The sequence below is a fragment of the Metopolophium dirhodum genome, chromosome 1, assembly GCF_019925205.1.
Source record: "Metopolophium dirhodum isolate CAU chromosome 1, ASM1992520v1, whole genome shotgun sequence".
In the NCBI taxonomy this organism is placed as follows: domain Eukaryota; kingdom Metazoa; phylum Arthropoda; class Insecta; order Hemiptera; family Aphididae; genus Metopolophium; species Metopolophium dirhodum.
In genome coordinates, this window is record NC_083560.1 from 132,051,716 (window position 1) to 132,064,251 (window position 12,536).

Genomic DNA, 12,536 nt, shown 5'->3' on the forward strand with positions numbered 1-12,536 from the left:
GACGCACGCCACAAAGCTCGACAGGGCACTGGTACCGTTCGGGCGTTAGTATTAACCAACAGTCAGTAATTATACTATAGGATATTGACCATATCTTAAATAATGATTTCAATAATGCTTGATATATTTTTCAAAAAATTATTTAATGATTTTCTAATTTACCTCAACAATTTTTTTTGGGCGCTTCATATGGTAAAAATGTATATATGTGCAACATTACAAAGATAATATTATGCAATATAATTAAATATAAACCTGGGTATCTACCTAATGTCTAATATAGTATAAATGAATATGTATATTGAATACACCAGAGGTTCCCAAACTTTTTTGAGCTCGAGGCACCCTATTTGAACTTACATAATAAATATAAAAATGATATAAAGAGCAGTAAAAATTGTGATGGGCAATATGAAAATATTTATTTCATTATACTTTATTTATTAATTTATACATTTTTAATTAACTAATCGTAATTGTTTCCGTCACCGCCATGGTTGGATTTTTCGAATTTATTTTTGTACTGTGTAAAATTCTTTGGCAGCGCGGCGTATCAGGGCACAATCACAAATACAAATTTAAAAGAATTTGCAGTTGATGTAATTTGGTTTTAAAGTGATTTGTTATTGTTGGTGATATTTTAAACTCAGTGTTAAAAACACAAAGTAAAACAAAATATAATTATTAAAACTGACAGTTTAACCATAAATTATGTCTGCATTTAATTTATATTTTAATAAACGAATTGTCTTCATTTTTTATACAAACACGTAGATTAAAAATATGCACAATACAAATCGAGATTTGGCGTATTTCATTTTAATTGTCAGACAATTATTAAATATTTATGACACCCGTAACATCTATATGCATTTTATTATAAGAATATAATATATTATTATTTTTTAGGTGTACAAGATTAAGTATATTTTAGAATATAATAAAGATAATTATAAAATATATCACGGTCCATTCTGTATATAAATATCATATTATAATCAAAATGTTAAATAAATAATTAGGCTATTAACTATAATAGTAAATAAATATTTACAATACTGTGCGAAATATTTTACAGCAATAGTGATTTTATAGTGCACCAGTACAGCCAGCAAAGTGAAAAATTAGAGAATATAATTCAACCAAAGCGTGTTGATAATACAACAAAATTAGGCATACGCAGACTTTATTTCAAGTTATGACACAAGCAGATAGTCTCTTGGAATAAATGAATAAACCTTTCGTCCCAAAATAATTTTAGAAAACGTTATGATTTGGTATTTTGGATAGGTAAACATTATTTGTATTTTTCAAACAGATATAGGGGAGAGATGGTTAATAACTAAGACCGGTCACAGGTAATCTCAAATAATATGATTGATAAAATTTAAAAATCCGTTCTATCATGATTTCTTATTGTATCATAATCTAAAATTGATGTTCCCGCCATATTCTGTTAACACCTTATTTTTTACACGTTTATGTTGTTATATTTGGTCTTCAAAAAATATATGGTAAGTTTTTATTTCATATTATTAATTTATTATTAACTTGTTGCTAAATGTTATATATTTATGATGTTTGCAGTTATAAAACTTGGTTAATTTATTTATCGAGATACAATTTATAGTTGGCTAATACTGTTCTAACTGATGGGGAAATACTGATCGCCTTCAGTTATTAAGTGACTTGTTTTGACTGTCAATTTAAAATAACAAGTTGAAAGGTTTATCATTTCTATTTTGTTATTTCTAAAATAAAATGACTTATTAATTTGAAAATACTTTATTTATTTATGAATTTAATAATTTGAGAAAAATGCAATTTATAAAAAGTGGACAAGTGTTTACGGCTCTGCTGTACAGTTGTTGTCGAGTATATTGTCATTGTTATGCATGTATTATATTTTTATTCAATGATAAATCATTGTAGGAACACGAAAAACGATTTTGAGCGGAGACTTTGTGTCATACTTGTATAAATAATCAAATTTAATAGTAAAAATTTTTTTTAAAAAAAATCCAAAATATCTCATGGCTATAAATAGCGTATCTTTTCCTTGAACTCATTCTTTTTGATAGAGATAGAACATCTTGTTGGGAAACTTCTATTAAAATATCTTATGTTAGCTATGAAAATAATAAAATTTATGAATTTCTAACTAAAAAATAGTATCTAGTAATTAGAATTATTCGTTTATGTATTACAACAAAATATCAAAAAAGGATAAATGAAAATTCGTTAATTTACCCACGAAAATCCAGTATCTTAAACATTTTAAATTCGAACACTCATAAAATATTAATGTAACTTTCCGGTAAACTTTTATTGTTTGTGGAAAGTCTTCTATTAACATTTCTAATGTTAGCTATGAAAAGAAAAATGTTTATGAATTTCTAACTGAAAAATAGTTTGAAAATAATTTGATGAATTTTTTTCAAAAATTGAGCTTGAAAAGCATATAACAAATTATCATGTCAATGTATTTCTGATAATTTTGAATTTACTTTTTTTATTCTATTTATTTATTCGTATGACTCTTACAATGAGCGGTAGCACTAACATATTTTCTTATTAGATACATAACAGGTTAAATTAAATTATTACTATTATTATTATTATTATAAATTTATAACTAATATAAATAAACATTTTAAGGTACAAAATACACTAATAAAGCAAAGTAGAACAAATATTACAATAAGTATCATACTAAATAGAGCTAAATTTAGTTAGTTTAGATGTCAACATCCAAGGTCTCCAACCAAGCCACTGCCTCAGGGGTCACTTTGAAGAACTCTCCAGATCACCATCGTAACTTCTCAATTGGCAATCCAGAATTAAATGCTGCATTAAATGCGCCGCTGTCACATCCCGGGCTCCGCCTGAAATTTCATTTGTTCATGAGTTCGTTGCATCTACCTTGCCATGTGCGTATTCTGTTGAGTCCAACCCAAGTTTCTCTGGGGAGGTCCATCCCGAAGACTGAAGTGCATATGTTATCTACTATCAGAGAGAGAGAGCTCTCTGCCATTCAGCCTGTCACGCATCGGGGGTATTAACCCTAGCCTTGGTGATGGTTTGAGCTCTTAGCAAAAATGGTTTTCGGGACTTGAGCATTGGGTTCAAAATTTCGTTTTTATATATTGGCAACTCCTGGTGTTTATCGATTTTGTCCTTTTCTTTTAGCACACTGTTTTGTCTCCTTATGTGAGATCCGATTTCAAGGTTCTCTCAGTATTTTCTAGCTTCTTGTCCTGCGCTACTATGCAGATTTCGTCTGCATAAAGGAACATTTATGATTCTGTACTTGGTATGTCAAGAATATATACATTATACACTAAAAATAATTGGGGCTAAGACAGAGCCTTAAGGTAAGCCATTTTTGAGTATTCGTGTATTGATTTACCGGTTGCAGAGATAAACTCAGAAAATCCTATTTCCTAGTCGGGCTCTAATGCATTGTACCAAGCATGGGCATCGTATGATGTTCGATAGTTTCCATAGTAAACCGTCTTTCCACACCGTATCGTATGCTGCCGAGAGATCAATGAAGGTAGCTTCGGACTTCATTTTATCAATGTAGCCTTTCTCGACGTGGGACGTTAAGGCCAGGACCTGGTCGCAGGAACTTCTGTTAGGTCGAAGACCTGCCTGGTAAATCAGGATATGAGGTTCTATGTTAAAGGCTATCTTTTTTAGAATGATTTTCTCGATAAGTTTTGACAAAACGCTTAGTAAGGCTATGCAACAATAATTAGTGAAGTTATCTGTTGGTTTTCCTGATTTTGGGAGTGCCATTATATTTGCTGTTTTCCAATCTCAAGGGATTTTTCCACTAACAAATATATCAAATAGGACAATTGCGAGCCAAAGACGGGTTTTTGGACCTAGGTTGTGCAAGAACTTCAGATGTATTTATCCTTCTCGGGTGCTTTACCTTTTTTTAGTTCATTGTTTGCGTTGGGGACATCATCGATGCTGAAACAATCAGTAAGAACGGAGTGCAGTTGGCAGGTTTTGATTTGGTTCTCAATGTCTTTCTTGGTCCTTTTACCATGTATTTTGTCAATAATTATTCTAGAGTTCTCACTAAGACTGAAGATACGGCTTAACTAACAGTAGGTTAGCTTCTAGTCTGTGTAATAATTTCCACGCTTCTCTACTGTTTTTCTCCATGTCAAGAGACTCCATTGTGTCGATCGACGTCCGTTTTTTGGCTTCATTCAGGGATGCTAGTAGAGATTTTCCTATTTCAATAATCAGGTTTTGTCTGTACTGTGCATAGAGTTCTTCGGATTTCTCGTCCAACCCAGCAACGTATTATTTCCTGAAGCCTCTTGGGATGTTCAGCTTTGCTGCTTTGTTTAGTAGGCCAGCAAATCTATCTATGCTGTTTTGGCTATTGAAATCCCCCAAGATCACCCATTGTTTCAAAACTGTTGGAAGGGGTCTGTACACACAGCTTGTATTGGGTGGTTTATAAATGTTGTATATTATGCTTATACAATTACTCTGATGGATGTGTAAATTATCTTTGTAAGTGGAATAATGGTAATGATGAGACGTCCCCACGTATATAAATCGCTGTTCCGTATTTCGGGTGATCGTCATGCAATAAGAGTTGAAACCTTTGTAGTATAAATCTTTCAGGATTGGCACCCTCTGAAATATGTGTCCCTAGTAGGCAGATTATCTTTGCATTGTGTTTTTTGGACAATCTTTCCAGGTAGGTACATTTGGCTCTAGATGGGCCTTCGACATTTATTTGGAGGATACTGCATCTGGGTTTGCTAAATTTTCTTATTCAAGTTGTTCACGGGGAACATTTATTCAATGAAAGCATATCAATCAATAACAATCTGGAGATTCTTTTATTGATTAAACTATCTAGAAACTTAAAAAAAAATCTTGAATAACCACTTAACTATTCTGAGGCTAATCGCTTTGCTATAACTCATAAACTCTTAGAACTACCTATTTAAATATGACTTTGTTATTTTAAAATAATTTTGCAAAAAAAAAAGTTGTTTTAATTTTAATCTAAAATAAATAGCATAAACAATGTCTTCATTGTATGCACATTTATAGTAAAGGTAAAACTCTGGTTACTTAACGAGGTACTACATAACATTAGTTATGATAGAAGCGGAACCACGGAAAAATAAGAACCGGAACTTATTATATTAATCAAACAATAAAATATGCAAGAGTTGACTTCTACAAACATTTCGAGGATAAAGCATACGTGAGGGAATCATGAAGATCCACGGATTGAAAACTAAATAGTAAAAATATTAATATATATGACTTCCAACTAAAAACCAAAGACCTATGGATTTAAATAATTTCTACAAATATTTAACCATTGAAGTTGAACGAATTAGACAAACTATGTATCTAGATAACCATAGTGCAGTCAATGAAAAGTAGGCCACGATCGTCACACGCCAATTGGCTGCTCAAATCGTGTAATGTGTAATGTCTACTATATTATTATTATTTTTATTTTTTTACACTTTTTATAATAAGAATAGTCAGAAATAATAATAAAAATATATATTTACCATATGCAACCTTCCGTATGGTTCTGGTTTACCCATGTTTCGTCCAGGTATACTACTGGCCTTGTGTCATTATTCCGTCTCAATTCGTACGTTTTTCTTAAAAATTTAACCTGGGAAGCAACGGTATAATTTCTCTCCGTCAGACATCTACGCCCATCACTACACTTCCTGTACTTGAAGTCCAAATTGTGCAAAATAGTTTTAACGGAAGTTTTTGAGCCAGGATAATTAATTTTTTCTCACATCACCGCTAATATTTATGCAGTCGTTGGAAATTCACCATTATCATAAAAATGATGTATAGTTCTTTTGATAACTTCATTGTCAAAATCGTCAAGATTAGTCATAACTTTTACACGTTTATAATTTTTCCTAGGAGACTTAAAAGCAATTTTGTTAGAAGGTTCGACTTCAAGTTCCTTTTTCGCTTCACAACAAACTTTATTTACACAAGCAAGACTTACACCACATGCTTTAGCAGTCACTTCATGGAACACAGAAAATAGCTGGTATAATATTATAACGCAAACCACGGTACGACTTTTACGACGATTAAAACATAACCACATGAAATGATTGTTAACAATGCTGAACTTGTATCACGAATATTGTCATGTTTATGATACAACAGAACTTAGTTCCAAAATAAACAAAATTATAAAAAAACGATTGTTAAGAAACGAAAATGTACCCTACAATGCGATGAAATATCGCCTGATATGTGCTATAATAAAATAATAATAATAATAATAATACCCCCAAACGTAAAACCCCTGAATCTAAGAAAAACGGCCGATAGGCACGTGACGATCGCGGCCTACTTTTCGTCAACCACACTATAGAGAAGAAAATATTATTTACCCAATTTACTCAATGAATGTTATTATTTTGAAGTAACTATTGAGTGTTTTCTTCCTAATTTGTATACTCTCCTCTTCCCTCCAACTCTAACCTCTAACTCTCTTAATTAAATATATTTTTTTGGCTTAGTATAGGCCAATTTAGGCCCTTTACCGCAACCACCACATCTAACCATGTTTCTCTATCATTAGCTGGCTCTTCACCGTTTATTAGTCCTAGCATTTGCATGTCACTCTTTGCTCTGACTCGTAATAACCACTTTCCGTTGGGAATACAATTTGTTGCCTCTTGAGTTATCTGGTCTTTTGCTCTTCATATAAGTCCTGCCTATCTAATACAATTGCTTTTCAGCGTTGTTACTATGTCTGCCTCACTGAATAATTCCCCAAGTTCTAGATTGTTCTGTCGTTCCCACAGGTCGGTTGAGCGATCTTTTTTTGGGACAAATATCTTTCTTAGCCCCTTTCTCTTGAAAATAGCTACTTTTTGCTCATCTACTTTTGTAGTAGTCCATGTTTCACTCGCATATAAAAAAATTAACGTATAAATTAACCTAACCTTCTACAGTATAGTTTTTGTTTTAAAAGAGACTAACTTAGAATTTAAAACTATATCTTGCACACGATTCATTTCCCACTGTCTTTTTTTCGGTTTGAATTACCTTTTTTAGTAATATTTGTTGGATTATTAATTGCCTTCTGTTATCTTCGTTAGGAGTTTTGGTTAGTTTCAATCTTGCAACAACTCATTTCGTTATTGCTAGTTTGCATCTGTTTTTGAACCGTTTTTTGCTATTATCTTTTGGTTTGTATCCTAGTGTTTCACTAGCTGTCTTTTTGATAGAATTTTCTATATTTTCCCATAGTTGGTCTACTTCTGAATGATTTTCTATTCTTTCACCTACCTTATCCACAGCTTCTATGTACTCAATTTTGTCCGTCTGCTCTTTCACAATATTGAATTTCTTGGTTATGGTTTTCATAGTTATCCAATTAACTGATAATCTTATATACATTTTAACTCGCACAAGGAAATGACCAGAAAATCCATTTACCCCTCTACAACTCGTTACGTCTAGTACAGATCGTTTTCTTCTTAAATCGATCATCACATGGTCTATCTGATTCTTTACAGAGCATCCTAGTGACATCCATGTGTGTTTATGGATGTTTTTATGTTGAAATTGCGTGCTTGAAATTGTCATGCCTTTGTCGTCACGAAAGATTAATCTTTCATCATTATCGTTAGAGATATTATGTAAACTTTCATTTCTAATTACCGTTTTAAACCATTGCCAACTTTTGCATTAAAATCTCCCATCACTACCTTGATTACGTTACCTTGGATAGAGTCGCAAACTGTTAATAGCTGACAATAAAAATCTTTTAGTCTTATTATCTTTATCCTCCGTTAGGACATAACAATTTATAAATTAGACCTTTTGCTACTATATAACATATTCTTTCATTTATTGGCACAAATTTTTTGATGGCAGACAGTATATTATCGCTTACTAAAAAGCCTATACCTTTCTCGTGTGAGTTACCTCCGCAGTAGAAAAAGGTCGCTTTCTGTGTCTTTAGGTTTCCTATTCCAGGCCATCTAGACCCTTGAATCGCTAATAAAGCCAATCCGTATCTGTCAAGTTCAGATACTACTGTTGTCAGTGTTCCAGTCCTGTATAATGATCGTACGATCCGAGGCTTTTATTGTGGTTGTTTCTTAATTATTGATTTTTGCGTATTGGGTTGTTGGCCCGATGACAACTCCATTCATGAAGGGCCCAACATGGTGGTAGAGGTGCTTCAGTGCTACGATCTAAGTAGGCACTTACTTACCTGAGACGATCATGACATCCTTCAGGCTATACATCCACCTGGTTGACTGAGGTCCGTGGGGATGTCACACCCGTTACCCAAATAAAGGGTTCCCCAAGCGGAGAAATAAATATTAACTCTTTTATTATTAATATTTACATAAATATTTATATTTTCGACAACCAAATATTATTAGGAACTTTCACACACTAAAATTGTGAAATCAAAAGATTCTTTTTTTTTATATAACTAGTTAGGTATTACATATTTGTATGCCACATATCCTGCTTCCTCTTACATATGACAATTTAGTACTAAAACGTAGTTTTAGAAAATACGAACAAAATATAAATCAGGCAAACTTTCTAATTATTTAGAAACAGTATTGATAAATAGGTTTTTATTTTTATGCACTGGCTTTATAGATAGTAATAATTACTGAGCCTATAAAACTGAGACTATAAATGTCTCTAGCTATAATATGTCCATCAATTATAAGGATTTTTCTTTTATTTAATTCCAATGTTAAAAAAAAGTATAAATAATATTGTATATTTTATATATATTTCAAATCAGCAATAAAAAAAGATTTGTCAGACCAAAGAAGCCATGAAATATAAAATAAACCGATGAAATTTCGAGCACTTGTAAACTCTCCCGGGTTTACCTTAGTATTACCTGACGGGTACATGTAAACTCTCCCAGGTCAACTTAAATACTACCAATTACCATAGAGTAAAGAGTACATATAAGCTCTCCCGAATCTGTAATAATGTTGTTTATACATTTGTGTCATTATAATTTTATAATATTTATAATAATATGAGCACACAGATTTTTAAAACTGAAAATACATTTGAATTTCATTTAAAAAAAAAATTATTTAAATTATAGTAAATAGGTACCTAATAAAAATAATAATAATTCAAATCAATTTGTATGATAATATGAACATACAGATTTTAAAAAACTTAAGAGGACGTTTCATTCGCATTTGTTGTCTCCGTCTTACACACGTGCGGCGCAGACAGCAAAAATTGTTTTGCGCGGGAAAGAACCGAGAAGGCTACAATCACAACTAAGAAACGAAATTTCACCACATATAAAGGAGAACATTGGCAGGGCAATACCATTTTAATTTTTTTGATATAACTTATAAGAAAAAATTTCTTATTGTTTCAAAATCCATTGTTATTTGTATTTTTTAAACTTAAATAACTTTTTTAAAGTTCCGATAACTAAAATATAAAAACGATATTTCACAACCAAAGTCCTTCTTTTTATGTGGTGAAAATATCATCCCTTATTTATGACCGTAACCTTCTCAGTTCTTTCCCATGCAAGAACAAGACAAGTTAACAGTTTTTGCTATGCCGTACGTGTGTAAGACGGAGACAACTAATGCGAGTGAAACGTCATAATGTTAATATAACTCGGGAGAGGTAACATATTTCCTAGGGATTTCATCGATTCCACCAGACCTTATTATACTAGGGAATAAAGTATAGGTATTAATTCCACCAGTACAGGTAGTCTAAAAACATTCTATCAATTATAACACACCTCGGTTATAGTTTGAGTTACACCTACTAAAAAGCGCCGCCGCCACCGTGAAAATCAATCGGGCAACGACTGTACATTTTGTTTATAATATATCTATTTTTATGTAAGTACCTAACTACTTGAGTTATTATTTCTAAAAACCTTAGTTTTTTAACCAAGTCAAATATAAATATATTATTTAAAAAATTAAGAAGGAAACAGCCAAACAGGTTGACAGTAGGTTGAGGTTAAAATTGGTAAGTGGCGGAATTGATGGGTTGTTTTTAGGACTGCCTGTACTGGTGGAGCCTATATTGGCGGAATTGATAGGTCCCAATTCCCTTCAGGTAAAAACAATGTTGATCCTGGAGAGTATACACATTTCCTTCAGGCAAACATAATGTTCATCCAGGAAAGTTTACCACCGCTCGAAATTGTACTATCTAATATGCTGGTATACGAGAGGATCATGTTAGTTTCTAATAAGTTCATTAATGAACAATAAGAGTTACACAGATTGCATCAAAACCACACCATGCTTTTGTCCAAATGTTGGTTTTACTTACAGAACTCTGCCTTGTCTGGTTCATTTATGAAAACATGTGAAACAAAATAAATATTAGATAACAACTATTGATTAGGTATCGCTTTCGTAATTGTTTTCATAAAGTTTTTATAAATATTATAACCACAGCATATAATATTATTGACTCAGTGCCGTAGCCAGGATAATGTAAGGGGGTTAAATACCTACCCCCCAGGCTACGACACTGATTATCGTACACTTTTGTCGTGAAACAAATTAACAGCGCACATACAATACATAAATTATGTAGCCTGTATTCCTCACCTGAAACGCAGAATAACGACCTGGCCGTTTGGGCCTGTTGTAGGACGGTAAGTATCGACGAATCGGGTCCAGCTCATTTATGTGCAATAGGTTAGAAGTGAGCAGCTCGGCGATGACATATAATGCTTGGTTCCACAAGAACAACGGCGAGTCCTTGCTGTCCTCGTACTTGGGACCGGCCGACCTCAGCTGACTGCCGGGGTCCGCCCTTTCGTATTCCACGTTCTCCTTCGTGACGTAATAGAACATTGGTACGTATGGATCTGAAAAATATTGCGAGAGGGCGACAATGAAGAAGTGAACAATTTACTACCGGATACATTCAAAGTGTTTGTCAATTTAAATTCCATAAATATTCAGATCTCAGAATGATTACCTTTTTTTGTTTATGTATAAGCAAAAAATGAATTTGGTTTATATTTTGTTGTGATTATTAAAACGGTATTTATTATTTAAATAACTTTCTTAAGCAAATGCAGTCTATTTTATGTAATTTCATGTTTATATTAAATTAGATTTAAAAAATCTATTTATTTATTTATTTTACCATACAATACGAGTCCTATATACATAATATTAATACAAATAATTACAATAGTGAAATATAAATAACAGTGCAATTTAATGATGCATAAATATTTGATTAGGTTTGTGAGATGGTAAAGGAAGGGTCTGAATTGGCAATAGACATACAGCGCCGAAGTGGTTCGTTTAAACCATAGTTAGTGGAGGAGGTAGGTAAATTAAAAGTGGTGTGTTGACGGGTGAAGCGATGAGGGACATTTAAAGGAATGAGAGAGAGAAGGTGTGGTGAGTCAATCTGCCCATTTAAGAATTTGGATAAAAATGTAAGGTTAGAAGCACGCCTACGATTAGCTAGTGAATCTAGTTTGAGATACTCACGTACTGGTAAATAACTATGAGGTGGACATTCAATACTGAGTACATGACTGCCATATTTTAAGAATTTATTTAGGACTCGCTCAAGCATTATAGCGTTTTGTGCAGTATTAGGATCCCAAATGACAGAGCCGTATTCAAGAATAGGCCTAACAAGTGAACAGTACAATGCCTTAAGAGGAGATGCCTATTGAAAGTAAAATTAAAAATAATATTCAATGATATATTTTTGCACCAGGTATTCATATTATTTGCTACAAATGATTAATATAAATATGAAATAAAAATGAATTACATTTACGGACCAAACACGACTTTAATAGAAATAGAGAAAAAGCTAGTTAATTTTGAAAAATAAAATGATTGATGAAATTCATTAAAATTAAATTTAGTGCTAAGGAACTAGTTCATATTAATTGTCTGTGGTGTAAATGCCTTTATGCTGTACGTTAGGTAATATAATGTATGTAATCCACCCGGGGTATAGATAATCGATAAACGAGTCATATGTAAACTCCATGTATTATATTATATTAGATTCTGAACAGAGCGATGAATGTATTGATTTTACAATGATGTGTTTTTTTTTTGTCAGTCGCCCCTGTTTGGGGCAGTAAAACTGCTTCAATTTTCATAACAGTATTTTGTTCAATAGGAAAGTGAATCCAGTTGGCGCGTTCAGGAGGTCAAAATTTAATTTTCCCAATAGTTTTCAAAAGCACCAGGAAAAACAACATATAAATTAAGAAAAAACGGGAATTTTTACGCAAAATTGGTTTTAGACAAAATAGATTTTGGTTTTTGGCGTAACTCTAAAATAAATGACATTTTCACTGGTTGTTTATATTAGCGTTTTATATAAAATACAAGATAAAATTTTAAAAATATTATGATTTGTTTTGAACTGTTTAAGGACATTTTTAGTATTCAATTTTTTTAATTGTTTTTTTCTATAATTGTCAATTCAATCTTTTTGTTGTGTAAAAATGTGTGGAAATG

The 12,536-nt window shown here is 32.1% G+C and overlaps 1 protein-coding gene across 2 annotated transcripts in view; it reads right to left on the bottom strand.

The window, feature by feature from the left end:
* Positions 1-12,536, bottom strand: part of LOC132934302 (probable phosphorylase b kinase regulatory subunit beta) — a 70,474-nt gene that overhangs the window by 37,508 nt on the left and 20,430 nt on the right. The window contains exons 8-9 of one of the 2 annotated variants that reach the window (XM_061000587.1): positions 10,638-10,900; positions 10,354-10,368 (exon numbers count right to left, since the gene is read on the bottom strand). In XM_061000587.1, coding sequence (XP_060856570.1) covers positions 10,354-10,368; positions 10,638-10,900 — 278 coding nt within the window. The remainder of the gene's footprint in view (positions 1-10,353; positions 10,369-10,637; positions 10,901-12,536) is intronic. The other variant, XM_061000588.1, reaches the window with a different exon arrangement.